The sequence below is a fragment of the Strix uralensis genome, chromosome 11 (genome assembly GCF_047716275.1).
Source record: "Strix uralensis isolate ZFMK-TIS-50842 chromosome 11, bStrUra1, whole genome shotgun sequence".
Lineage (NCBI taxonomy): Eukaryota > Metazoa > Chordata > Aves > Strigiformes > Strigidae > Strix > Strix uralensis.
In genome coordinates, this window is record NC_133982.1 from 25,541,334 (window position 1) to 25,565,352 (window position 24,019).

Here is a 24,019-nt window from a genome sequence, read left to right on the forward strand (position 1 = left end):
GTTACAGGGTTAGCTTCATAACTGTTCAGTTCAACTAAGCTGTCATTTGACTTTCATAAACAAACACTTTTAGACCATATGAAAAATTCGTCTTCCAAATGTATGATGTAACTTAGACATTCTAAAAATAGTCTCTAGAAACATTACAGAATTTCTTTTATTTTCTCAAAATTGGTGGGAAATGAGACTTCTATTTTACTTCTTTCAGACAAACAAATTCACTTTAAAGGCTTATCTACCTGCTGTCTCTTTTTCTAGATTCTGTTAGGTGTTTTCAGAGGCATTTCACTTTTCAAGCCTAGGCTTTCAGACAGTTTTAGTCCTTGAAGTTTAAGGAATAATGCCTTGGTAGCAATCTGAAGAGGATGGGAAAGTAGTATGATGAAATTACTTCTCTTTGTTCCACTTAGGACAAGTTATCTCACCTGGAACTTGAGCTTGATGAAGAAAAAACGAATTCGGATTTGTTGTCTGAGAGGATCAGTAGATGCAGAGAACAGGTACTTGAACTAGTTTTCCAACTGTTGAAACAATGAGGAAAAAGTGTTATTAGGATCACAAACAATATTGATGAACTAAATAATTACTAGCAATAGGGCTTATATATTATACTTAAGCAGAGTATGTAAATCTGAATGTGGTGGTTTAGCCCCTGCCGGGGTCTGAGACCACGCGGCCGCTGCCCCTCCCCCACAAAGGGAGTGAAATACAAAGCCCCAAGACTGAAATAAGGAAAGGTTTAATACAACAGTGCAACAGCAACACAACCAACAACAGCAATAACAATAACAGTAATAGTGATAGCAATGAACAGAGCAAAATAGCTACCAAATACAGCAGTTTGAAGCACGATGTACAAAACCACGAGTGCACCGCGCTCCGTGCCAGGAAAATGTGACCTGCCAGGATGTGACGTCCGCATGGTATCTGAATAACCCGGCTAGAGCTCCCCACCACTGCTGGGGAAACTTAACCCTATCCTGGTTAAACCAGGACACTGAAAAAACAAGGTTCACAGACATGATTAAATATGCTCCTCCGTGTTATCACAGACCAATTTTTTCCTGCTTTTCTAACTGGAAAACTGACACAGATTACATATAAAGATTGAAGGCCAGTATTATCCTCTGATATTCTTGATGCAGTGAGCATCAAGTAATCATTGATGCGTGCAGAGATGATGTTATCTTAGGCTTGGTTTTAGGTGGTGAGGCTGTCAGAGAAAGCCTGTTGTAGAAAGTATTGAAAGATCACAATTTTTTAACCTTACTGAAAAGTAGGTCAACATAATAGAGTCTTGATTTCAAAGAAAGAGGAGCTTAGGAAATTGTGGAATTAATTAGTGAAGTCAGCTGAACTAAAGGTGCTGGTCAGTTTAAACAGAGAGGAAGCTTTATTTTTATTACAAGTGTAAAAACTGATTAAGGTGTATCAAAGATAGGACAGTTGGAAAGCATTTTCTACATAAAAATATTGGTCATTAATTCCAGAAGTGTTATATGAGTAGACAGCCCAGAAAGAGGGGAAGAAGGATTTACTAACAAGGTTGTGCTCATGGGGCAGAAAATGTAAAGATAAAGTGAGATTTGCCAAGCTAAGTGAGACCTATCATAATAATGCAAACAAGTAACAAAAAGGTTCTTCACTGTATAAGTAGAAGAAAGAAGTTGTGGAAACTATATGATGATGTATCAAATCAAAATAAAAAGTAATTCAGGTATGCCTCCTCAAATAAATGAATATTTTGCCTCTGTCTTTAGTAAGGCCAGTGAGTGTGGAGGTGGGAGGAAGTGGAGTGGGCTAATGGAAATGAGACCATTGAGCTGGAAATCACCAAGTCTAAGAGAATTAGGAGTTCGTTGTTCTGAAGAGGCCTTAATAATATTATTCAAGATTTCTGAAAGAACTGACATTGAAATTATAGGTCCAGTAACAAAGATTTATAATAAACCAGAAAAGTAGAGAATAGGGCCTGATGGCTGAAAAAGTAACCAGAGCATCCATGGTCGAGTAGGTCAGTATTATGCAAGTTTCTGATTAGTCCGTAGAAAAGAATGTGGTGATGTGGTTGCCTTGGAATATCACAGCCTAGACAATGTTCTTTGCCTTAATTTTACATTCTGAAAGCTGTGAAACTGATGCATAACTCATCACAGCATGTCTACTACTGTAGCTTTACATGAAGCACGATACCTCATTAGTAATTTCCTAGAAGTCCAGGAGACAATTTGCATTGAGGTACAACCCACAATAGCCTGTTCTGTTTTCATTTCTCTTTTCTTTCTCCAGAAAAAAAAAGAATTACTGACATTCTTTTGGATAGCTTTAATTTCAGAGGGAGAACAGAAAGTAAAATCTTAGTTTCTATGTCTTTTCAATGAAATTGTATATTCCACTGAGACAGCTGGAGAGTTTTAAAGTGAGTTAGAGCTCAGCTTTCTTTCATGCATCCTTGAAACACCAAGGCACCATTGCTACTTTGTTGGGACTTAGGTTACAGAGATTCTGTTTGATTGCAATATAGTCTTTTTTGCTATTATTCCATTGATACTGTACAGACTCGTGAGTCAGTGAGTGAAATAGAATGTAATAATGTGGGGTCATGCTACTGTTAAATTAGGAAGCCTTTCATACTAGAGCCTATGTCTGTGTAAGCCTGGGATAAAAGAACCTTGGTCATAGCTGCACTAGTGGGTACTATAGTAAGTTAATGCGCTAACTGAATGGAAACCTAAAATACAGATGGGTGACCAAAATGTTACATAATGGGTAAAAGACGTGTTTATTTTGAGGTCTGGAGTTTCTCATTTCACACATGAGTTACAAAGGTTGCTTTGTTTTGATTTTATGCCAGAATGACTAAGTAGTCAAATTACTGAAGAGTATTTCAGGGTCTGCTAAGCATTTATAATGACATGAGAAATTATAATGGATTTGTTTTGGTAATATCTGTATTTCTGTAAATGTTTTTTTATTTATAAATCTGTTATTTTAATATACTGATAATGAACTATAATACTCAAATTTCCAATAAAAACAAATTGAAACAACTGGTTCTATTTTACAGAAAGCTAAATGTTTGAATAAACATTGGCAAGGCTGATAGTTCACATTTCATTTTGAAACCCTTTTGAATCTGGAAATGACTGCATGAGATAGTGTTCTCATCTTCCCTACCTTGTTCTCAAGAAGTACCACGACAAAATGGAAACAGAAAAAAATTTGGGGGAAAGGTGGATCATATCCTATTAGTTTTTAAATGGTAAGGTATTAGCAACTCTGGAAAGAGCAAAATCATCAACACACACACAAACAGAAAGCTAGAGGCTTTCTGAGTATGCCCTTTGAGTCTAAAGTGATCAGGGACAGGGCACATTTTAGTACATGATGGTTTTTTCCTACAAACAAGTGAAATGGAGTAACTCTTGCCATTTTGTTTTTGCAAACATAATTGAAAAATAGTTAAGATCCCTCAATTCTTGTATTCTATGAAAAGGCAAACATGAGTCTATTGACTTCAGAGTTGTTTCCAGTAAGTGTGAAAAATGGACTAGTTACTTTCCATGACAATTTTAGAATAAATACAGAAGGATAAAATTGCGTTGACTGCATCATTCACTTTCTTTTGGTAAAGTGTTCCCAATGGGTAGCTGTATACCTGTTCTTTAGCTGGCACCAGGTGTGGGAAGCAAACAAATGAAAATGTGGACATGAAGGTTGCTTTTCAGTTATGAAGTATGAAAGGGGTTGGTTTGGCTTTAGCTTGTTTGTTTGTTAAACATCGGGTTTTTTTGGTCCCATACTTGAGAAATGTATATGTAGGTGTCTGTCTGTCTGTCTCTTCCTCCCCCTTCCCTATTTTTTTTTTTACTTTTCCCTACTTAGGCATTAACAAGAAACATAGGCTGGGAACCTAGAGTGAGGTGGTAAACATCTAAACTATTATTAGGAATCAGATTGCTTTCATAATAATGAACTCAACAGCTGCTTCTAATCCTAAAGCTGGCACAAAATGCTGTTATGTCTAATAAAGCTTTGTAAAATCTGATACTATTGCTTTCCTCAATTCTTTGTTAGCATTCTTGAAATCCAGCTGTGATAACTGTTGTCTTAAGCTGCAGAAATAGTTTATTCTTTTAACATAATCAAAATGCATTAGACATAGGAAAGGTAGAATGTGAAGCATAAAGCTCCACATGGTACAAACCCAGAGCCTGTCTTAACTGTTGCGAAATAAGTGAAAAGTTTGAGCACATTTTGGCACATTTTGCCAGGCAACTGTTTTTTTTCCTTTGTTAAGGAAAACAAAGTTGTTAATTATGTGTTTACTAATGAAAAGTGCAAGGAAATAAGTGAAAACAGTTCCCACCTCCCCCAGCAAGAATTGTGACCTGCTGCCCTTCTCTTTTTACAAGCTCTTGTATATATTTGCATGTAGCTTTCTGATCCTAATTAGATATAGTACCTTTCCCACTGTTTTTCTGTGACGTTGCTTTTAACATGAGGTGTCCAACAACAGGAGCAGTCATCTTGGAAATATAATAATTGTCCTCTAGATAATTCTTTAATTTGAGATCTTGGGAAGGTTGTGTTTGTCACAGCCTTTGAGCACAGTAAGAGCACAGTAGAACTTTAGAGTGGTCCATTAAGCAAGTTCCTACATAAAACAAAACCCCTTTCTTCAGTTAACAGTTACATTTTTATTTAGTCATTCATTTTACTACAAATTTTGCTCTATTTTTCCTGTCTCTGTCTTCATTGCTAAAGCAATTACAGCAGAATAAATTCTACATAATTCCTCACATTATAACTTTTTTATATTTTTCATTAATAAATGCAGTTATTGTATACATGAGTGATTCTAATTTTATCTATAAAATAATATTTTAATATATAAAATATTTTTGCTATATAATGTATAAAATGTTATTATTATTAGGCTTCTATGTGACAATGAGAGTTTTCAGATGATTACCCAGCTGTGTGAGAACACAGCCACGTGCTAACATTTGTAGTCCAGTAACTGTTACGACCTTAGTTTTCAGGAATGCCTTCTACTGCTCTGAAACCATACTGTGACATAACATATGCAACTGCATGCATTGCTACTGTTGTTTATATTCATATATTCCTTGCAAAGCTATGGAAACAGTGTAAATGACGTCTCTTAAATATGATTAACTAAAAATATATCTTTCAATATTATAATGTGATTAAAAAAACGCCTAAGGTAAAATATCACGTGCTGTACTTGTTTAACCTTCACATTCTTAGCATCGCTTTTGGATTTTTATATGCAAGAATTTCCAATGGCTTTTGAAACACCTTTAGTGAGATAAATCTGTAACTTAATCTGCTTAACTGTGATGGTGTGTGTATGCAAGTTTCATATGTAACTGTTGTAAAGCAGGGAAGAATGCTGTGGCCACTGAAACCTTTGTCAGTCTTTTTGCAGGTACAGTAATTGACATAGATGATCACTGTGTTCCCCAGGTGATACTCATCGTAGTAAACATTGTGCAGAGAATAGCACAAATGCTGTGGTAACATTACAAATGCCTTTGCAGGCACAGCTAAAGAATTGAGGACAGTCTCAGCAGGAATGAGAGGCAAGAAAAGTATTTGAGTACTGCAAACTTTTTTCCTTTAGCCCCGAAGTTTCAATAGCAGCTGTTAGGCAGTTCAGAGTTTCTCTCTGATCCTCAGATTTTTTTTTTTTCTCCCAGTGAAGCCCAATAGAGAGATAAAACTAATTCTGTAATCTTATCTTGATTCTGTAATGTTAATACTCTATATGTGTTAACATCTTACATATGGAGAATATACTTTCCTTTTGATTATCAAATATGCAACTGAAATATTTACAGAAACTGTAGCAAAAATTGTGTTTTAACAAAACAAACAAAGCCCACACCTGCCCCAAATCTAGAAGTTGGTGCTCTCCTGGTATGACAGACATAAAATTGGCTGGAGGAGGGGAGCAATGTTTGTATCCAGTACACATCAGAGTCTGTTGAAAAAGAGCTTTTACTATTTTCACGGACATAGAAAACTATAGTTGTAGAGTGTCTTACTGAGTTCTAGGCACTTCCCTGCAGTTATGAGTTTGTGTTTAATAAAGTGAAACTTTAAAGTAGACTAGTCACCAGTTTAAAGGTAAGGTGCTATTTCAGAGCTTCAGAATTAAGTATGAAGAAAACAACTGTAGAAGGTGTTTGAAGACTGACGTGATGTTCTGGAACTCAACTCCCTGCCACGTGATATGTGTCTCATGCAACATTTTAGAGTTCAGTTCCCTGCTACAGAATATATATACTGAACATCAACAATACCCAGTGTGGCTGGAAAATGCCTAGAATAAGCACTGGGAATAACATGGCCTTCCCAAAGCAGAAAATTTTGATCAAGATTGTAATTGTAAACTTCATCTGAAATCACGTGTATGTCCTGAGCTCTAAGAAAGAGAAATTGTTTCTCATTGCGTAGTTATATGTACTTTATGTATATGTGTATATATATGCATACACACAGTATCACCTAGATAAATGTAAATTAAATATTTTCTTAAAATTTCTGTCTTTTCTTTCTATAATAGATCGAACAAATGAGGACAGAACTACTTCAGGAAAGAGCTATAAAGCAAGATTTGGAGTGTGACAAAATTTCATTGGAAAGACAGGTAATTATGGCTGGCATATCATCACCCTAGCAAGAAAACAGACTGGGTATCTGCCTTCATTAGGAAACTCAAATAAGCATTTAAGGAGTACAGTATTTGGTAGCTGGCAGTATCTCACCATAGTGTGCTTCTGGAAGTATGTGTTAGTAAGAATAGATTAAAAAACATGAGTATCTTAATATTGATACTCAAAAGAAGATACAAACTTGAATTAAGTCTTCTTCTCTTAGTATTTTTTTCTTTCTATACCCCCTTTTTAGCTGGAGTTTTGTCACAGTTTATATATTTTGTATACTAAACGCTCATACTATGCATCCATCTCTTTATATAAGACATTTTTGTTGTGAGTACAAGCATCTCTTTACCACACAAATTCTGTCTATACATTTGAGGCTCAAAAACATGAAAAATAAGAAATGTGATGGTTGATATGGTACACTTACTTTAGAATAAAACTGAGATACCTATAGAAACTTTTTAAAAGCACATAAACAGAAAAAACTATAGAATATCAAAGACACTGTTACACAGTTTAGCTGTAAATCCTTTGACCACTTTTGGAGGAGCTGTTGTTCAAAGTCTTAGCAGTACTTCAGGAACACCACTGAAGATAGATCATAATTTCAAGCAATGGTGATTTTGGTTGAGTGTTTTCTTCTGTAGGAGCAAACAAGTGAAAAAATGACATACCTCAAAGAAAAGATACAGATTTGATGGAGAACTGCTATTCTCTGTTGTCTAGGAAGGAATATGACTCGTGTCAATATCTGTGATGGAAAGAACATTAAAAATACTTTCTAGCTTTTTACAACATTTTATTCTGCAGTTTAGTGGTCTTTGAAAGCAAGATTACTACCATAGCCCCTAGCTGAGATCCAGAGGAAAGTTATCTTACCAAGTCATAGCATTATTGACAGTCTGAAGAACATAAAACAGATTGTAATGGGAATTTAGAGAACATATTTATAACAGACACCTAATTTGGTGCCTTAAATTATGTGAAATTATTCCCATCTTAATTGTTTGAGCAGAAAGAATGCCACCTACTGGTATATCCCATGTACATCCTTATATTTTATTTCTGACTTTTCTATCATAGCTTTTTTTAGTGTTTGAGATCTGAAATAACGGTTTAAAGTTCTGTTACAAAGAGCTTTATTTTCTGTTCCTCATGTAACTCTTTTTTTTTTTTGGCATTTTTTTATCATTAAGTCCCCATTGAAAACCTAAATTATCTAGCCTTGTAAAAATTAAAGTAACTTTAATTAAAATAACTTTGATAGAGCAAAACGATATTGGATGCAAGTAATTTTTTTGTCTATTTCTTTTAGCCATACACCAGTGAGTTACAGGGGAAGAATGCAGAATTTGACAAAAGAATTGTGTGGAGAATAAGACAGGTCCGATGCTATCTGAAAATTTATGGCAAATTAAGAAATGCTATTGGAAGGGACTTGGGACCATCTGACATTCAAGGGTCCATTTAAACCTAAAACTTTAACTCAAGCTTAACACTAAGTTCCTTTTAATAAAGCACAGTAATAGAAGATTTGTTTGTAGTAAACTGTAAAATCTCACCAACTCTCTTTTTCCATATTTACTAAATTAAAAATACACTGATCACCTTGTTTGCCTGGAGAAATTTATTTTGTGTTAAGGCGACATTTGTTAATATGAGCATGTATGTAGTAATCAAGTATGTTCCAATTATAGAACAAAGACTTGAAGAGCCGAATCCTTCACCTGGAGGGTTCTTACCGATCCAGTAAAGAGGGACTTGTTGCTCAAATGGAAGCAAGGATCACAGAGCTAGAAGAACGACTTGAAAATGAAGAGAGGTGAAACTAATTATGTTAAGATCAAAACATGCATGTTTATGTTTGTTAATGTGGCCTCTTGCTAAGATTAAGTCTCTAATACAATTAACTTGATTTTTTTTTTTTCTCCCAAGCAGCAAGTTAAAATGGTTACTGTTTCATATGAGTATTGCAAATTTTCTTTTTGACTGAAAGCACACTAGAAGTTGCCTTATAAATTTAAAACTGGGCACAGTGCTAACATGGTTCCATACCTTATTATTTTGTCAATATCTAATATCAGTAACAGGCTGAGAAATATTAACTATAGTTTAATACTTCCATTTTCATGTTCACTTCATTGTTTAATCTTGGAGGAATGGGGTTTTTTTTGTAAATGTTGCTCTGGTCACAGAAGAAATTCCTCTTAGTGGTTCATGCTTTTGAACAAATTTCTTAATATGTTGCATGGAATCAGTAAGTCAGAGCAGGGGCTGTTAGTATTTATTTAATTCTTAGAAGATTGCTAAGGAGTTATGTTAGCTATCAGAATTGGAAGGACTTCAGTTCCTTTTTTTACAAGCCTGTCTTTTGTTTTGTTTTTTCTAGGGATAGAGCAAATTTCCAACTAAGTAACCGCAGACTTGAGAGAAAAGTGAAGGAGTTAATGTTGCAAGTAGATGATGAACATCTCTCCTTGACTGATCAAAAGGACCAGGTAAAGGGAAAACCAATATGCAAATATCTGATATTAATCCTACTAGCATAAATCATCATATATAAAAGATATGAGAAGAGTATAGGTCGATACTGATTACTCTGTTGTTTATGAATTCCCATTTAGTGAGATTCACAGTTCCCATTGTCATCATGTTCTTTACTACTAAATTATTATTATTTCTAAAATTATGAAAAGGAAGCACTTACAGAAACAATACTATAATTATTTTAAGAAATAAAGCCAGTAACAGAACAGTATATGATCCTATAAATATATACACCAACATATGATCCTATAAATGCATACACCAACAAATAATATATTCTGCTTTGCCACCATAAAATTTTATTTAAAGAAAGAAGCTATTTATTGTTAAATATAGGCTACAAGTATTAAGCATATGTTGATACTCTAATAGCAATGTGCTCTAACAGTCCTGTGGTCTTCGTTGATTCCTTGCTTAAAACATGGTTTGTTTCAGTACGTGAGTCAAATAGTTAATATTCTGCCTAGAGAATGAACAGAATGCTTCAAACTGCAGACATCTGTTAAGGGAACAATCTTTTAAAATCCTCTGACTTGTTTTAAAACATACTTTGTAGTATCTGTCTGGTAACGTTGTGTAACTTAAGAGACACTAATAGCTCCAGTCTTCCCTTATTGATAACCGGCTCTTGCTATCTCATAATACTCTTACTCTGCCAAACCTATGTTTGCTTGTTGCTGTTTTTTCTTCTTAAAAAATTGTATGCCATCACTTTTCTCAAAGGCTAATGTGGACTTTCGAATATTTCTGAAGCATAGGATTACAGTGTCACTACACTGGCAAAGTTGTGTCTTTATTCTCCCTCTCATAGATGCTGGAAGAATAAAATTCCTTTATTAAAATAGTCCTCTAATCAGCTGACATGTAAATATTTCAGTTGAGTTTGCGTTTGAAAGCAATGAAACGTCAAGTTGAAGAAGCTGAAGAAGAAATAGACAGACTGGAAAGTGCTAAAAAGAAACTCCAGAGAGACCTGGAAGAGCAACTGGACATGAATGAACAATTGCAAGGACAGCTTAACTCTGCAAAGAAGGAATTAAGGTAGGGTGACTTGTCAGACCTTACAACTATGTATCACACCACCACTCACAAGATTGATCTCTTGCTCCTTTAGTCCGTGAACTGAGGGCTTCCTTTAACAAACTTCAAGTTTGTCATAAGCAGACAGAGTTTAAGAGACAGACCTGTGAAAGTCTTCTGCATTTCCTTTCTCTACAGATGTTCTCCAACTCTTTCCAGGGTGCTCCAGTGCCCAAACCTTCTTTCTGAGATCAGTCTGCTGAATAAAGTCACTGAGGCAGGGAATAAAAAATGGAAAAAGGTGGTGGGACTCAACACTCTTATAATTTGTAGTAATAAAAATTTCCTGCTAAGGACTGAGAGGTACAGCTATCCTGTGTTAGTTTTCCTCAGCCATCTTGGAACATCTCCATGTGCAAAGCTTACAGTTTCCCCTTTGTGACTTTAATTAGAGGTGCTTGAAAATATGATTGATTGATCTTCATTCTCTTACATGTTCCTTTCATGTAAGATGTAGCCTATGGTAAACTACCCCTATTGGAGCACAAGTTTCTTTGACATCCTTTAAAAATGTAAATCCTACCTGTCAATATTTTAAGCTTTGCATGTAGATGTGCAGTTTTAATAGCAAAGATGTGTATTTTTGTTTTAGTAGACTGAAGAAGTCACCAAGTAAAGTGTTGGCTGATTCTGATGATGATGATGATTTCAGCACGGATGGTGATAGTCTCTGTGAAGTACCTTCAGGAAATGACTTTACGAAAGATGATGACACAGAAATCTAAAAAAGTATTGAATCTGTGGTTCCTTGGAAGTACTGGAAGAATAACATAAATTGTCAAGAAACTGGATATTCTAGAAGCCAAATGACATAAAGGGATGTAAGAGTTGGAAATACAATGTTTTCATCCATACTGTGCCATTTTCTTATTTAGATCTCCACTGTTTACTATAGAAAACAGGATTGCATTATAAAACAGCTATAAAACATGGAGATAGATGTATATATATAAAACCGCTACTGAAAACATGGGGATAACGTTTCACATTGGAAATGAGATTTTGCTAAAATTCTGTTTAAGTAAAAAGCCATTTGAAAGTAATTCAAAATTAGTTTGTAGTTATTAAAAGCTTTTCCCTAAAATTAAGGAAACCACAGAAGATTATTTAATAATTGTAAGTAGGGGGAAATTATGTATAAAATGTAAATATTTTAAACCTGATCTTTTTACTGACTACTTTAGTACTATTTTGTAAAGTTGCAAATATTATATAAATCAGTTTCGTATGTGAAGTACTTAAATTTATACTGAATGGTATATTTGGGTTTCAACTAAGAAGAAAACAAATGAAAATGAATACATTTTGTTCATTACAGACCAGATTCACAGTTCCTGAGCCAGGAAGTACATTTCCATTTTAAAACCAGTGCAAGTTTCATCGTATGTATTCTGTATATTCAAGATCAAATGTTAATCCTGCCTGTTGACTTTAAAAGGACCATCACATCCGCATGATGAGTCAGGCTTGCCTACAGCTTTCTTGTAAACGTTGTTTGGGAAGCTTTCTGTTCTTAGTAGGGAGGGGTGAGAATGAGGTCAGTTATTACTTGGCACCTTTCATTTCCTGAAATGGACTCCGTACTGCCAGGGGCAGAACATTATAGGCCTGCTGATTTGAGGACATCAGGACAGACTTACCTTAAAGTCTCTAAGGAGTCCTACTCATTCTAGTAAAATTACTTGTGGTCTTTGAATTAAGTACATGCTTAAATCTGTTCATTAATTGATCCAAAAATTTTATGCACCTGGCACAAAATTGCATTAAGGAAACACAAAGCATGTAATCTGTTTTTTCTTTCTAAGCTGTTCTTGAGCATCTGTTTGTGATAAATTGCAGTCTGTGGTCATATATGCAAATATATATTAGTTTTTCAGTTTACAGAAGTATCTGCATTTTGGGTGATCCATCTGTTCAACAAACTTTGCGGGAAATTTAAAAGAAAAAAAAAAGTATTGGAGATTTTATTTTAAAGCATTTTCCATTTTACTGCAAAAAATATTTTTTTGCCATTTATATTACACCGGTCTGGTTTTACTCCTCTGCAAATCTAGAATTCTAAGGAATGGGCACTACTACATAATTCTGTTAATAAACCATAGCTAAGTCCTGTCTGATTATTAGTATCTATCCCCAGTTACAGGTTAGTGAGCACTTATTCGTTGAATGGACCAAATAATAGAGTAATGTAATTGTAAAAAATACTTTAAACTGAAGTTGTTGGGAGCTCCCATTACTCCCACAAAGGCATCCACTGACGAGGATAAATTTAACACCTCTGAAAGTGAGGCCGGTAGACTTGGTTAAGGCAAAAGTCCTGACAATGGCAGTATCCGTTTTCATAAGAGTATATGAAATTAAACTCCTGCCTGCAGGATCAGAAATATATTCATGCATATCAGGTTACAGACTATTTTGCCATGTAATTCCCTTCAACTTGATTTTGATGGTTTGAGATATATGGGAAATAATCTGTATGGCATAGTTGTAATACTCTGAATCTTGTATATCTTTTCAAGTAGCATACATCGTATTTTTTTTCAGTACTAGCTTTACTATTTTGACAACATAGAAACAGCCTTTCCTCCAAGATCATCTGCACTATACTGTACTGACAATCATCATGTAACCTGCTGTGTTTTATTTTTTGTTGTTTCATTTGCATATTTACATAGGCTTAACTTTAAACAACTGATTCCAGTCTCCAGTACTCTGTCCTAATGTTCACAGATGACTTATTTCAAACTACTGGAAGAAGATCACTTAATATTGCATCTACCTCCAGTTACACTAAACTGTAAAAGAGAAATTCACTTAAAATAAACAGTCAGCTCTTTCAGCTCTACTTTGTATGTGCACATAGCTTGATATGACAATTGAATTTCATGTGGAAGACACGTGTTTAAAATATAACAAGAAAATAATTATCTGGGAAATACTGATGCGGTCAACAAGTTTCTTCATTTTTTTCATTTTGGGTAGCTACTTTGTAACTTGTAAAGCAGGTGGCAGGTGTAATATGTAGAAGACTCCTTTTCTCATTTGAATTTACAGTGTTAGGAGGGAGACACATTGTTGCAGACTCCTAGTGGGAGAGATCCTGCTTATGAGACCTCCTTCCCCACCATGTCTTCATAAAAAGAACTGGTCTTTAGTTTGTTCATTTAGACTTGGAAATGGCATTTCCCCTATAGAGTTCTCAAATGATATGACTAAGATCAAAGAAAAGCTTAAGGTGTTGAAAAGGGTATTTCAACTCATTCACAAAATAGTAGCTGTGTTTCTTAATCCATGCTAGCTATGGTGAGGGTAGGGTATAGGTCTTGATTGCCACCAAAAAACATTGATAATAGTTTAAGGAATTCTAATTTGTTCATCTCATGGCAGTTTTTCATTAAAGCTCATCTTAAGTCAAGGCTTAGTTTAGAAAATTTTTCCCAGTATTTCAATGTAATCTATTTTCAAATTAATTTCAGAAGAAGCTCTTGACCCATAAAAGGAAGCAAGAGGGAGAATATGTGAAGAAACGTGGTTGTGAGACGTGCAGTTCCTAGAAGTTTGTACAAACATCAGAGTTTCTGGTGTATTAGAGACACGGCTTGAATTCTGAGCTCTAGAGACCTTAATTTTTCTTCAATGATACCATAATATCTCATAAACAAACAGACCCAAGCTAAATCACTTTTGATATAAGCCTTAACCTGATGACTTATAGAGTGGAGGCTTCTCTCTCAGTGTAAGTAATCTATGATGAACAATGAACTTTTTTGTCCTCTCTGGGATTAATGGCCTTTCATATTCCACTGAGATTTTGACTATTTTTATGTGGTGAGAGATTTTTCTATAAAAACAGTGTTTCTTCCCATTAAAATTCTATTGTACCTAAATATACATGTTCTTCAAACAGCTGTGTAAGATTAATATTGCCATATTCAATTCCTGACAACTTGTGCCCTAAGAGGACTTATATGGTCATTTATAATTCCTGGTTTTGAGAATCAAATCCAAGTTCTATTTTGAGTTTTTTCACCAATCTGTTACACTCTGTCAGATCCTCTTGGTTTTCTGAGCCTACTTTTGTAGATGGGAGAACACAAGTTAACTTCTACAGGAGCGTTTTGATGTTTTAAATCGCTAACATTTGGCAAAGTGCTCAAAGATCTTTCAATGGCAAATGCTATACAATGCAGAATGTGTAAATGTAAAACAAACAAGTGAACAACATCCTCCTGCTGTCCATAGACTCCTCACTCACTGTCCAAGTAATAAAATTAAGGCTATTCATCACATATAATGGATTTTAATGCCCTTGAGTTTGGAAGGCATCTCTTTTCATAAAAGCGTTAAGGACTTTCAGACATCATACCTCCTTTTTAGTGCATGGAGAAAGAAAAAGGAAAAGTTGTTGTCTTCTTGCTGTCCCCTGTACCTGCTTCCCTATGCTGCACTTTATTTAAGGAAACCCCTATACTTTGCAAATAATTAATTCAGCATTGTCAGTTGCTTTTTATTGTTCAATCACCAGTCAGGTTTCCCCCCCAACAATGTAGTCTCTTGGTGATGAGACTATAACTTGTTGATTCATTTGCGAATTCCTCTGATTTATCCTCATTCTTCTCAATTTAATTCTTTCCTTTCTCCTGATTAAATATGTTCTGATTTATAGCTGTTTTTCTAAACTATTCCCAAAGCCATGTGCATTCCTTGTTTTTTACAGACCAGCTGTGTGCTTTGCTGAGTGAGCTACGCAGTGCAATGGCTTCAGCCTTTAGACCTCTTCTGGATCACATAGCATATTGCAGTAATTAAATGTTGATGTTTTTAGCTTAGTGGAGCTTCCTATCCTATGAGTAGAGCCACACATTTCAGCTGCTCAATTTCTACCAACTGTAGTTATCAAGTAACATTGCAAAATGTTCAAAGACTTTGCTGAAAGAGAACATTCTTTAGAAATTGCTAGGGTTTATAACACATTTAATTGGTTCTTTTTTGCATAAGGTGCTGATTTGGTCACATATGGTAGGGTTATAGTGGGGAAAATTTCATTGTTATTTCAAAATTTATTCATGAGCACTGGGATATTGGGGAAAAGGTATAGAAATGAATAGAAAGGGTTTTTTGTATTACAGGTTTTTCTTTTAGCACGTAAGAAAGGAAAGACTTAAGAAGAAGAGGGGGAGTAAAGTTCAACAGACAAGGACAAATGGAGTAATGAATTGGGCTCACCTACCTCAGAAGTGTGACAGCCCCTTAATGGTTAGTACCACTGAACCTCATGTGAGGTCAGCAGAGACTGTATGTTTTATGTAAGAGAGAACATTTGATCTTCTCTCCACTTCTAATAACCATTTGCTGTCTTATTCAGCTCCTGAAGCTTCATGCCACTAACAGAAGAACAGGCGATAAAAAAATTTTACTTAAATTCTGAGCACAGGTGGATGATGGAAGTTTAAGCTTTCCAAGTGGCCAATAGAAAACTGTAGGAACACTTCTATGTGAGTGCAGAGAAGGGACTCATTACAGGTAACTTGAGTTTTTCTATGCTTTCTGTGTACTTCTGCTTCTTCAGCAGAATGGGCTTTCTGAATAACACTTTATATATTAGGTTACAAAGCTAGTTTGGCTAGTTTCAAGCAGTCCTTTTACTTTGGTTGCATGCAGTCTGGCTAGGATGAAACCAACCAACCACAGCATAATGTGAAGTAAGGGAGAAAACAGAGACAGTAAGAAAGATCAATGCAGGATCCAGTTCTGATTAATTTGATTTTGACCTTCCCTTTATTTCTCTTAAACAGCCTGGCACTGAATGTTGCTTAAGCCATTTTAAACCTACAGATACCTAACTTGAGTTGGAATGGATGTAAGATTTTATTTCCAGGGAAAGACTGTAGAGGTTCAAGATCAGGATGGTAGGGAGCACATTGAAGCAGTGCACATTGAAGTAGTGCTAGGAAATGCGTATTTCCTGTATGCATTTGCAGCAACGGTTCTCAAGAGAGTCCAGCTGAGACAAATGATAGTGCTGAAAAAGGAGCAGCATATGTTTCTGATATTTCTGTGGATGCACTGTTAATGGAGACTGATTAGCTGCATACCCCTGCTTAGCATGGGTAGTTCTATTTTGCAGAAATGCTTTCAGCATCTTCAAACCTTGGATACCCACGTGCCTGCCAGTTTCAGAGGCACCTATTTTGTGTGACTCACATTTTATCTTATTTTTTTTTTCCAGAAAGAAATTGCGCGTGTAGTTCTGTGTTTTCCCTTGGATTTGGCTTTTTGTCAAAGATGTGTTTACTTCTGTGGGTTTTTTGTGAGAGAGAAAGAAAACACTGCTGCCCTTGGAGTATAAAGAGAGATGAGACTGTTTGGGACTCATCCCTGGGAAAACTCAGTTTGTGCCAGAAATGAAATTTACTCTCTAGAAGGCAGTTCCACAGTGCATTGGAGACCTGAGCTGTTGACTAAAAGTTCACCTCTCACACCCACAGGGCTGGCTATTCTCAGCCCAGCCTGGCCTTTATTTTCCTGGGAGATAAGGACTGAGACCTGGAACTTGACTTGGCTGAGACTGCCAGCATCTGATTTCTGTACTACAGATGAGATTGAGATTGGTATACTTTTATTTTGTTCTTCAAGTCTTTTGGTTAAAGTACAGCAAATACTATTTAAAGAAAAAGGATTCATTCGGTATTCGTGACTAGAGCATGTAAGAGCAAATACACGTGCGTGCGCACACACACACACACGCTCTGAAGGCGCAGAGGTGGGTGTGCATTGCTGGAAGTGCTGTATCAGCGTATTTGATGCCTGCCTGAAAACATAATCATGACTGTTTAAAATTGATACACAAATTCAGTGGCTACGGCCACACTGTGGTTACTGTAAATCCACAGTACCGCCACAGCACAGACCACCTTCATCTGAGTTCTGGCATTTTCTTGGCTATCTACTGTGTAAAAGAGCTTTTTGACAGAGTCCCAACAAGCCTCTTAATTTGTCTTTTAAATGCTTTACCAAAAGGAAAACAAAGGAAGCTGAACCATCCAGAGAAGACAGGAGGCTCTAATAGTTGGAAGTAGAGCACTGGGAACCAGCAGGATTCTGATTTCTAATCAGTTTGAGCTGCTGCTTCAATCCTTGACCTCCTCATGCTTTTGTCAACATGCCTAGAAAACAGAGCACAAAACTAGACCTTGAAAACTTGATACTGTGTCTGCATTGAAACTTCCCGGATAAAGATGTTTGGAGGAAATGCCGAGGATCTGATTTTTCAGAGAATCTGATTTCTTAACATACCTGCTTTCTGTGCTGTGTTTAGCCCTTCGCTGTGCAGCCTGTGTTATGCTGCAATGCTTTACAAGTGGGGAGCTGTTTCACCTGCCATGCACCTGAGATTGAAGGTCTTGTGCTGGCTCTGCAGAAACCAGCAGGCTCTGTGGAATGTCTTTGCTGCAGAATGACAGCCTTAAAGCTAGATTTCCTTGCTTTATGGGGAATTTCAAATTTGTTTTTCTTCAAATAAGAAAATGGTTTACTGTGTAAGAGGTAGAATGGCTATGAAAAGAGGGAAGAAAAAAATAAAGTAAATCCAACAAAAGTATGTAAAAGCTGTAACATCAATCAACCAAAGAAAGGAAGCTTCCTGAATCAGGCTATGTTTACTTTAAACATAGCTCACTGTGCCTTGCAATTTCAGTACATATTGTGGTATCCAGCTGTTTTAAAGATAAGATCAAATTCACAATTTAGATCAAAATGTCTCTCCCAGCTGTGAAATTCTTAAGCATTGCTAAGAGTCACAGTGGAAGACCATGGTCTGTGTGGGCTGTATGTGATACTGCATAAGGATAAATATTTGTCAAGATGGCTAAGGGCAGTCTGAGCCTCCTGTAGAGCTCAAGAGAATTATCTTTTCAGTTTGCCTGGCATCCTTTGGCTAGGAAACCTTTTCAGATGGACTGAATTTAAAAAGCATTGTGGGATAAGCAGAGAAGAGAAAGGAATGAGTAATAGGGCCGCTACAACTGCTACCTCTGAGGGGAAAGGAATCATTGTAGATGTGCACAAATATGCCTCCTGTATGCATGTACCACACTGGTGCTGTTGATGTAGAGTGGGGATGGCAGAAGGAAACCTGCAGTCTAGTTAATCAACCTCCTTTCTTCTTCTGCCCTTACTGCTGTTGCTGGCTTCTCTACTGAGAAAATGAGCTACAGTGGCATTGGGACACCCCTGCTCAGTAAGCTAGAGTCCTGCATATTCTCTGCAGGAGAAAGGTAGCTGTACGTTTGTACATACATAACAAACCAACTCAAAATGCTCACAAACTCAACTATTTCTTTTTAAAATGGAACAGCTTCCATTTAAAGATATGCATATGTTTGCAGTAGGTCCCGTGAAAGTATTTTTTCAAGGACAAAACTGGATTTTCATCAGACCTGTTGCTCTGTGACAACTACCATGAAACAAGCCCCAGCACTGTCCCTGCTGGGCCACCTACTTACCTCATAGTAGCCCTACAAAGATGTAGGTAAGTATCTCGGGACTACCAATCTGTGCCATGCTGTGGTGTGTTTTCTTACATGGTACCTGGCTGACGGTCTGTCTTGCACTTGTCCTTCCTTCATCAGTGATGAGTGCAGACACTCCATTGGAAGACCCAATGCATGGCATTGGATGCACCAGGGCAAAGAGGAAGGGATGAGTCCTGACGACTAGATAGTTGGAAAACATAGAGTTAATGTTAGCTTATTCACAGCAAACACAGGTTCCCAGGTACTGACAGAAAGGTCTGACTGTTTAATAGGTGGCTGTTGGGATATGTTGCCTTTTTGGGCAAGTTTGGAGTTCTGAGGAGTTTTGTTTTCCTTTTTGTTTTGGTCAGAGCTAAAAAAACCCCCAAAACTGAGCCTGGGGAGGTTTCTGTCTTGGTTGTGTTCCCTAGGTGCGTGCTAGGCCTTCTCTCTTTTGTGGGTGAAATCTTGACTACATGTATGGGATTTTATTTATGTTTTTAGCTTACCACAAGTAAAGTGAGAGGCAGGCAGTATCTGCAGTCTGCTGTGGTGATATTGCCAGGCTGGTAGTATAGGAAATGTCATGATGCACTATAGGCATGGCATTAAACACCTATCTTTCAGCTTATTTGAGCAAAATAATGAGCTTTTTTGTACTCGTGTGATTACCACTTACCTAGCCTCTTCTGGCAATGTGTTTGTATTCACCTGGAGGGCTTTTATGTAAAGCTTTACAGTGCTGTTTCCAGGAAAGGCAGGTGCTTATGACTCAAAAGTGGGATGACACAAGCCTCAGGAGCCTGTGTATAAACTGCATCCGTAGGTGTCAGTGTGCCATCAAATGAATGACATTAGCAGTTGCATCTGAAGGGCACTGCAGGTGGCAGGAGGGAATTGAATACCTGGAAACTCAGTGGGGTGGAGAGTCTGCCTAAATCTCTTCTGTATGGTGTCAAGCTTACCACTAGTGCACAGGATGAGTAACTCCTGGATAGAGTAGGTCTCCACACCCTGTGGAGACACTCCACAGACCTGTACCTCCTATACCTGCCAAGCCTAGAGCATTGGATATCAGGTAATTGTGCTTTGATTCCAGAAACTTAAATGTGGTTTTAGCTTTTCTTCTCAAGAATACAGAGATGCCAGCCAGACACAGAGGGTACTGTTGATCCCCACTGCCCAGCCTGCAGTTACACTTTCCTGAAGCGCACATGCAGGGACACGCTGCTGACCACAAGTGTGAGCGTGCACGGCTGCCAGAGACCAGTTGTGAGGCCCTTTGAGGGAGCTCTGCAACTGAGTGCAGAGAATCAGATAAAAGCAGCATGTTTTAACTTTGATTGGCACTTTATCTAGTCAGTGCAATTGTTCTTATCACCTTTATAATTTTTATAAATTTAGAAGTAATATGGAGGAAAATGAGAGATTGATGCCTGTTCACTTTGCTGCCCCTCTGAAACTTTTCTGTGCTTAGCAGAACTTGACATTTGAGAAAAATGAGGGGGGAAAAAAAAAAAAAAGGCCACAAAAAGGGAAAGCTGGCGTGAGTTTTCTGGAAAGAGGAGGACTACTTTTCCACGGAAAACGTTTGAAAGTCTTAAAACGTGGGAACTGCAGTTGTGACCGAGGAGTCCCTGCGCACCCCGCAGGCGGCAGCAGAGGGCAGCGGTAGCCGGAGGGGAACGCCCGCCGTAGTCCCAAAACTTCTGCAAATGTGTGTCTCAATCCCATTTTGCAGGTATGTTTTAATACATCGTGAACTGTGTTTACTGACACAATGCCCTCTGCATACCATGACTGCATGCGTTTTGTGAAAATACAGGGGTTTGTTGCGAGGAGTCTCATGCTTATACCTATGAAGCTGGTGACCACTTCCCATGGGGGTGATAAATTGCCCAGTGGCACTACTGCCTTATTTTGTTGCTGGCTTCCTTCAGTATAGTGAGGATGACAAGATTCATCCCTCTGCACTGCTAAGCAGCTGGGGAGTCCTTCTGTGGCTGTCACAGCACCTGAGGTGTTTCACCCTCCCTGTTGACTTGTGTTAATTATGCCCTAGTAGTCCACCTTTTGTCTTGTTTTCCCAGGCAGCAACTGGTGTGGAGCCAATTGTGATGCTCCCTCTGCAAAGAGGGTTCATATATAAACCAACCTAAAAGAGAGATTGACAAGCGAAAGGGTATCTTGAAGCTTTGGAATCTTGAGATTGAGCTCCTGCTGCAGCACAAGTTTCTTGCAGGATGGGAGAAATTATTTAATCCTCCTTGGATACCAATTCTCCAGTGATGAAATACAATACAGAACAGCCAGGTTGACATTCAAGAAGTAGTCTGTTCAAAAAGTGACCTGCTGCTCAACAAAGATCCTTTTCAGTATAGAACCACAGTCAAAATAGCATTCAAGAAGGTAAGGTGCATGAAGTGACTAATGTGAGAATAGGTATGGTGCTTTCCTATGAAAGTGCAGCTGCTGTAAGAAGTACTCGGATACAATTGCATGACTCCTAAGAGGACAGAAAACTGGTCCTGAGTCTGGAGAAATTAATTTATGAAGGACAGAAAGAGCATGGATAGCATCTGTTCTTTACTGTTTTGTAACACTGTAACAAGGAGACAATCACCAGAATAGAGCAAGGAGAATCAAAATTGGTACTTTTTTATACAGCTTGATTAGACATGCTGGTGCTGATGGTGATAATTTGGCAAGAAACAAAAGTTCATAGCTGGCAAGAATATCCATTACTCATGAAAATGTGACAGCAGGAGTTACTAAACCTATAATTCAGGAAGTAAGCCAGTCTCTAATGATTAGAAATCCAGGGAGATGTTTGGAGGGAGTGGAAGGATAATTAACATCTATCTCCTGTGAAATTCTTGCGTATCTTTCTGAAACAGGAAATCCTGGCCACTGACAGAGAAGATAGACAGCAGCTCTGACGCAGTCTGGGCATTTGTATGACTGCATAATACTGAGTGACAATCTGGGAGGCAATATGAGGTAGTTTGTGACCTATGGCTGCACTGTGACTTGACAGAAAGCATTTATCGCAAACCAAGTTGTCTTTTGTCTCGACATTTTAACGTATTCTCAAACAAATGATTTTCAATACCACTTTAGACCTGGGTTCATTTCACCTAACTTCAGGGACTGACCTAGGAAGATGTCAGCAGTGTAAGAAAAGTATAAGCAGGTATGTTCATGCTTTCATTAGGAACTGGAGTGTTCACACTTCTTGTAGTCTTTCTCAGAAGTTTCCCTTTTCTATGTGTGACTTGATAAGATCCTAGTGTCTCTCTCTTTCACTGAAAACATGGTATGTTTGATGTTTGCTTACTGGAATGTGGGTCAACACCAGTGGCCTGCCCAGTTGCAAACGATACTGTTTGTGGCATGCGGAATAAGACATGTGCAGACTAGTGAGTTTTGAGCAGTCGCCATTTCACAGTGCAGGCCCAAAGAGTTCCTCTACTTTGCCAGAGTTTGCACAGGACAGAATGAACTGTAGTGAAATGTGTGTGGTTTGTTTACTGGTGGTCTACACTAGCCATGTCATCAGGAATCTGTAAACTTTTATAGATTAACAAGACCACAATTTCTACTGGAACAGGTTCCCCACTTTGTATCACCAAGCTCTGTACAAAATCATGCTGTTCTACCCCAAGAGGAACCTCAGAATTTCTACACAGGGAAAACCTAATCTTTTTTGGAAGGTTTTACATTAAAATGATCAGCTAAAAATTCAGCCAAAGCAGTTATAAGTGTCTAGACTGTATGGGGCTAGAGAAACAGTGGAATTCAGGTTATATCTATATAACAGGGTAAGTCAGTGAACCTTCGTGTTGCTGTTGCAAATTGGTTGCTGGTACCCAAACATGCTAACTTAAAGGTAGCCAGCAAATCTGACCTCTGTATTGCAGCTGTTTCTGGCACTGTCAAACAAAGAGCAATCTAACCACAGGCTGAAAACTTTCCAGATAATGTGATGGGATCTGTGGAAACTATGCCAAACACCTGTGGTATTAATAGAAAATTAATAAATAACATCAGCCAAAAAAGATTAAAAACTGAAGAAATTGTATAGGTTCTGTAGATGGGGGAAACAATTTGAACTATGCCAGCAGTGCTATTTTTGGCAGTACAGAAACAGATTTCAAACATCTTAAAGCTACGTGATTGACATTATGCACTCAAGAAATCTGTAGACGTGGTCCAGTAGCAAGCCTGCAAAAAACCCCCACATTATTTCAGGTATCCTTAATGCTGGTGTTCATCTGTACGTGTGTTTGTGTGGTTGTCCTGCACTCCAGAAATCCAACCTAGAGATGTGGAACTGAACGTCAAGTTCCCATCAGGGTCAAAACTTCAGCCAAATATCCAAATATGTTTCAACTCATTATTTTTCTAGATCCTTCCATTGCTTTCAGAAAATCCCCTTTATACTGAAATGATTCCAAATGTGAGGGTGAGATATCCTGTTCATGGTTACAGCAGATTTATGCAGAAAACACATACCATTAAACAGGAAGATCTGGCCAACTGGGTAGGGCCCAGAAAGTGTTCTAGTTATACTCATCTTCCATTGCAGTTTCTGCCCACATTGGCCACTGTCCCTTGCATAAGCCAAGGAAAGGAAAACAATATTATTGAGAAAATCTGCTTCAACATTGTTTCCCTAAGGACAGGGACAGAAATGCTCAGCAAGAATACAATTCTGGAGGGCACTTCAGTGATTTTTGTCCAATGTTTAATTCTATAGGATTTTTTTGTCTAAGTATTTTCTCTCTCTTGTTAATTCGTTAAAATACTAAACGTGTATATTAACACAGGAGAACCCCAAAATTCATAGACTTCATAGCTTCAGTCGTATGAGAAGTAGGAAATGTACCAAAAGTACTCCTTAAGAGCTTGTTAGCCTGTCTGCTGTCAGAATATTTTGGTGTACTTTTCATTCTAATGCTTTAGCAAAAGTACACTCTGTGTCATAGGACCATGGATTCAAGATTTCTGAAGTGTTTGTTATTCCCCCAAATGATTTACTCAAATAAAATGAGCTAGAAAATGAACAACCATCAGGTGTTTTTGATGTATCCAGCACATGCTATTAATGTATTAATGCATTGTAGCCTCTGTGTAAGGTCTGTAGAAATTACTGGGAATTTTGCTACTGATTTTAGAGGGATA

At 37.4% G+C, this 24,019-nt stretch overlaps 1 protein-coding gene across 5 annotated transcripts in view; it reads left to right on the top strand.

Annotated features, from left to right (window-relative positions):
• Positions 1-13,167, top strand: part of CGNL1 (cingulin like 1) — a 64,247-nt gene extending 51,080 nt beyond the window's left edge. For 3 of the 5 annotated variants that reach the window (XM_074880303.1, XM_074880306.1, XM_074880307.1), the window contains 6 exons: positions 411-500; positions 6,596-6,679; positions 8,393-8,517; positions 9,085-9,193; positions 10,120-10,283; positions 10,915-13,167. In XM_074880303.1, coding sequence (XP_074736404.1) covers positions 411-500; positions 6,596-6,679; positions 8,393-8,517; positions 9,085-9,193; positions 10,120-10,283; positions 10,915-11,047 — 705 coding nt within the window. In that variant the 3' untranslated portion in view covers positions 11,048-13,167. Of the gene's footprint in view, positions 1-410; positions 501-6,595; positions 6,680-8,392; positions 8,518-9,084; positions 9,194-10,053; positions 10,284-10,914 lie in introns of those variants that run through there. The other 2 variants (XM_074880305.1, XM_074880308.1) reach the window with 2 other exon arrangements.
• The last annotated feature ends 10,852 nt before the right edge of the window (positions 13,168-24,019 follow it).